The sequence below is a fragment of the Phaethon lepturus genome, unplaced genomic scaffold (assembly GCF_000687285.1).
Source record: "Phaethon lepturus isolate BGI_N335 unplaced genomic scaffold, ASM68728v1 scaffold51009, whole genome shotgun sequence".
NCBI lineage: Eukaryota > Metazoa > Chordata > Aves > Phaethontiformes > Phaethontidae > Phaethon > Phaethon lepturus.
In genome coordinates, this window is record NW_010563786.1 from 37,951 (window position 1) to 42,541 (window position 4,591).

A 4,591-nucleotide genomic window follows, 5' to 3' on the forward strand; every position below is an offset into this window, starting at 1 on the left:
AAGGCTTAGCCTGTTTGGCTGTCTTTAAGACCTAGAAGCTGGTTAGACCCAGATGATTTGGAAGAACGCAAGCTCAGCTCCAGTCACAATGTGACAGGGTCTACATGGATACATGGAAAGGTTCGTTTTAACGCATTTCCCCAAATCTATCCCTTTCAAATCCCCCTCAGTGTTACAGCATCATCCCTCTACAACCTTACCTACACACACACAGGTTGTACTCATGCCCTTAGTAATACAGTATGCAATCACAAAAATTATGTGACAACAGCGGTAGAAAACTTTATACCTATCTGTGCAACGACCTCGGATCACTCACACCAATCTACAGCCTTTCTGCTCAACACTCTACAAGGTAAGAATTCAAAACACTCTCCATTCAGGTAGGAATGACTCAACGGGAAGAATGCACTTCACTTTTATAAGTATCCTGATCTTATTTTGTTGCTGCAACATCTGCCTGCAAAGCTGAAGGCTTGCTGCAAAAAGCACTCAAGTGTGCAGTGTGCATTTATTTTTACAATACTGAAGACCTTGACTTCAACTCTACACTGCCTGAGAACTGCAAGTATACGAGGTATTTTGGCCTTGGTTCGTAACAGGTCATCTATCTGCACAAATGATTATTTTCTCTCATGAACTTTGCTAATGAGGCTGTGACTTGCCAGACAAAGTTGTAACACACAATAAAACATGAAAATGAATTTATTACAAGGTCATTTATCAATCTTTTTTGACATGTAGTATTCTTCTAACAGTAAATTTTATTAAACAGAAGGGCTTATTATGAAAGTGTGATTAAACACCATCCCATGCTGTGCTGGTGTGGTAATAAGGCTTTATGGGCACAAATTTGAGCTGTCCTTCTGACACGTAAGAACAATCTCAATAAGCAACACAGACACAAATGAAAAAAATGTGCTAATTAAAAGAGGGATGGTACAACATATTTGAAGGAACATATTAGTAAGTGCCAAGAAAAAGCCCCAAAATACTGAAGCATGACATTCCTAATACTAACACTGAATTTTTAAGGCTTGAGAAAGAAATACAATGTTTAAAGCCCGTGCAAAAGTTTTCTTAAAATACTTTCTCTGATTTCTCAAAAACATTTTCTCTGTAATTATTCACCTTGAAGTCAGATGGTGCCAAGCCCAACTTCTGGACTTCCACATACCTCCCTCTTAAATGAAAGATAACTTGGACAGGTAAAATAGACCAAAAAGCTCCTCAGTCTGTCTCTTCAACTTCTGCAATTCCCGCCTTTGTTCTGGTGGCCTGCTCTGGTCTTTGATAATCTCTCTGCAGTCTCTGCCAGCTGCTCTATTTACCATCCTGTGCCTTACAGTAATGCACACAGCCCCATTTTCAGATGAAGCAGAGATCTTAGCTCTGTGGCTTGGAGCTCCAGTACACAGCAATATGGTTTTCCTGCCACTTGTGTAAATAGGCTTCCCAGTCAAGGTTCGAGTTATCCGTTTATTTTGATGTTAGTTTGGGGTTTTTAAACAATGTGATTCTACTGAAGAGCAGAGATGAACCATCACCAGATGTAAAATTCACGAATTTGCTGAAACACTGCTTTCAAAGCTTGTAGGTTGGCCTTTCTTGCGCTGTAGCCTAGCTCTAAAGCGCAGAGATTTTCACATTACTGACAGATACGCACATGCACAGAAAGCCATCAGACAGGCACTATTTGTACTGAAGTAATGAACTTTTCCATTCTTTTCTCTTGATAAGAAAGTGGTTATCACTAGCTTAGCGAACTGCTTCTATGAACCTTCAATGCATCTGGCTAATCTTGGCATCTAGATTCAATTGAGAAAGAAAGGCTACATAGAAAAGGAAGCCACTAATGAAATTAGACCTTGACAAACGTCAGTTCAAGGTTACCCACATTTCATCAACGAGAAACCATACATGCACCACCACTTCCACTGGGTATGGCCCAAGTAACCAACCATACTGCAACCCTGTGATTACCAACCTCAAAGCATCTCACGCTTAGACCTACTTTAAAGATGGACTATTGTATCTTTCACATCAAGAGCCTACAACTAATTTCAAGAATTTACTTAAGTAAAAATCGCTATCATCCCTTTTTCTTCCTCTTACAAAACAAAAAAACAGATCACCTTACTTCCATTTGATTTTGATTTCTACTTTCTCAAGTACTTAATACAGTCAGAATGAGCTCTAGAAAGAGGGGAGAAGCAGCCAAGAAATTAACTGTAGTATGTAATTGTCTCAATTAACTGCACACAAAACTACAACAACAAAATACAACAAAAAACTGAAACACACTCAAAAAAACAAGAAGTAGGAGGCAGTGAATTTCCCTGCAAGATTCTCATGGTAACCACTCTATATGGTATTTAATTATCATCTTTAATGAACAGTATTTATTTGCAGAACTCAGAATACTTCACAAGAAGCAAAAAATTAATATTAACTACTTAACTGATTTTTGAGATGACATCTAGAAAGGTCTCCAGTCTCTCAGATTCCCTTCCAACACCTAACTCACCAACTCCAGTTTAGAGCTACCGCAGTGAGAAAATCTTCCAAGTCTTCTCATTCTTCTTTGGGCTTTTATAGGTCATGAGTAGAAAACAACCAGCCTTACAGAGAGTGCTCTGTGAGCAAACAACTGTGTTGCTCATAAAATGGAAAGAGGACTGATTTTGGACAGTGCCAGATGAGAAGCGGCTTGAAGTTACATCATTAGAGTCCCTCATCATGAAGTCAACTTCATATACTCCTAAGAACGTTTTTAAAAGCAGGATCCCTTCCTCATCTATTTTGGGAAAAACTCACAAATTCAAGACACAGCCTTCTAGCAGCCTAAATTACTCTTTTCTTCCACATACCCATCTCTATTAGCAACTCATGTTTCAGGGCTAATTTTATACCAAAACTCACCAAGGAATCTTCTGATTTTCCCCTACATTATTGGTAAACAACTGATACGTCAGGTGCATGAACGCTACGTGACAGGACCCCCATCCTTAAATTTAGGGCACAGTCACACAATTGCTTTGGAACAGACGGCAGTTAAAGCTGCCCATCCAAGCTGCTCATTATAATCTCTTTGTGGCAGGCTACAGTCTCTGCAGCAAAGCTGCTGAAACATAGTGTGGCCAGCTCTTCTTCGAGCTGGGGAATTACGTTCTGCTGCAGACACTGCCATAAACCCCCCAGCTCTAGTAGGGAACACCTTCTTCATCCACCTGATCTTAATTAAGACCTATGAAAAACAGCAACACCTCAAAAATCAGATTATCAGTATCTCAGGAGAAATAACCTACATACCTAGATCTTTTGTAAGACAGGAATGCAGTCAGTTACCTTAATGCTGTTTTGAGACTAATACTGATTACAGCCTGTACTATATTTTAAAATCTATGAATAAAAGATGGAATTACTAAGAAGTATGCAGTAGTACTAAGAAACATTTTTCTACAATATTAAGTTTGAGCTGCTACAGTCATCCTGGAAGGTATATCCATCCAGAACAAAAGACCACAAATGGAAAAATATTATCTCCAAATCACTGAAAAAGTAGCTGGCAAAGATAAATTTGGCCTTGTATTGAAGATTGATGTGCTTAAAATAAATGAAGCTGCCACTAAAAACTAACACTTACCCAAGCTGAGGCACAGGTGCCACTGCTTATGTATTCTACTAATCTACTAAAGTCTAGTTCATTGCTTTTCCAGAAATAAAGTGGCACTCATGATGAAACAAGGTCAGTCTGAAATAATCAGTAGTGTGTTACTTACTGCATCCTTTCACTACTTCACAGATATATTCATCTTCCCAGTACTTAAATATACCTAACAGTGACTGCATAATTTTATGATGTCTTTAAGAACAATAAAAAATCCTACTACTTTCAACCTTACAAGCAAGGCTTGACTTCTCTCTGAAGTCTGCAGAAAGCAGCTCTCTTTTCCTGATTTACCACTGTAATCATTATCAGTTCCGTCCATATAACTTCACCAAAAGTTATTTAAAAAAAAAAAAAAAGCTACTGTACTGTCACCTACCTGAAAGAGATGCCATTGACCAGCTGTCTGTGCCTACAGGTCTTGGATGAAAGAGATGAAGAAGCTGGAGACAGATTTAGTGGGGCAATTAGGCTGCTGATGATTTCACTCAGTTGCGCACTCTGGAAAAAAAAGAAAATAAAATAAAAGGTAGTCAGACTTTTACATAGACTCAACAGCTCAAAGGTCCTGGGTTTTTGTTGTTTTCCTACTCAGGATTCCAGTCACATACATCATGGAATAATCATATTTAGTTTCTTCTTCATCAAGAGTGGCATGTTTTTTCTTTCACAGTTATTATATTCAACTATACAAAAAAACCCAACCAAACACAAAAAAACAACACAACCCCGAACAATCAGCCAAGGACATTGTTTATACATTTCAGTAAGTAGTACACAAAACACATTTAGTATTTTAGTATTTTAACCAATGGTTTTCAAAAAGGCAAAAGGAACCAGAATACTTTACAGCTGGTGTTAACTACAGCTGCAGCCCAGAGCTGCTAACTGGCCATCCAACAAGCGTTTCAACAAGGGGCG

At 38.5% G+C, this 4,591-nt stretch overlaps 1 protein-coding gene across 1 annotated transcript in view; it reads right to left on the bottom strand.

The window, feature by feature from the left end:
* The window catches only part of LOC104626673 (KAT8 regulatory NSL complex subunit 1-like protein), a gene marked incomplete at its 5' end in the record, with an annotated part of 34,432 nt that extends 30,261 nt beyond the window's left edge, over positions 1-4,171 (bottom strand). Inside the window, 1 exon segment of the mRNA XM_010294651.1 lies at positions 4,050-4,171. Coding sequence (XP_010292953.1) covers positions 4,050-4,171 — 122 coding nt within the window.
* Between the last annotated feature and the right edge of the window lie 420 nt (positions 4,172-4,591).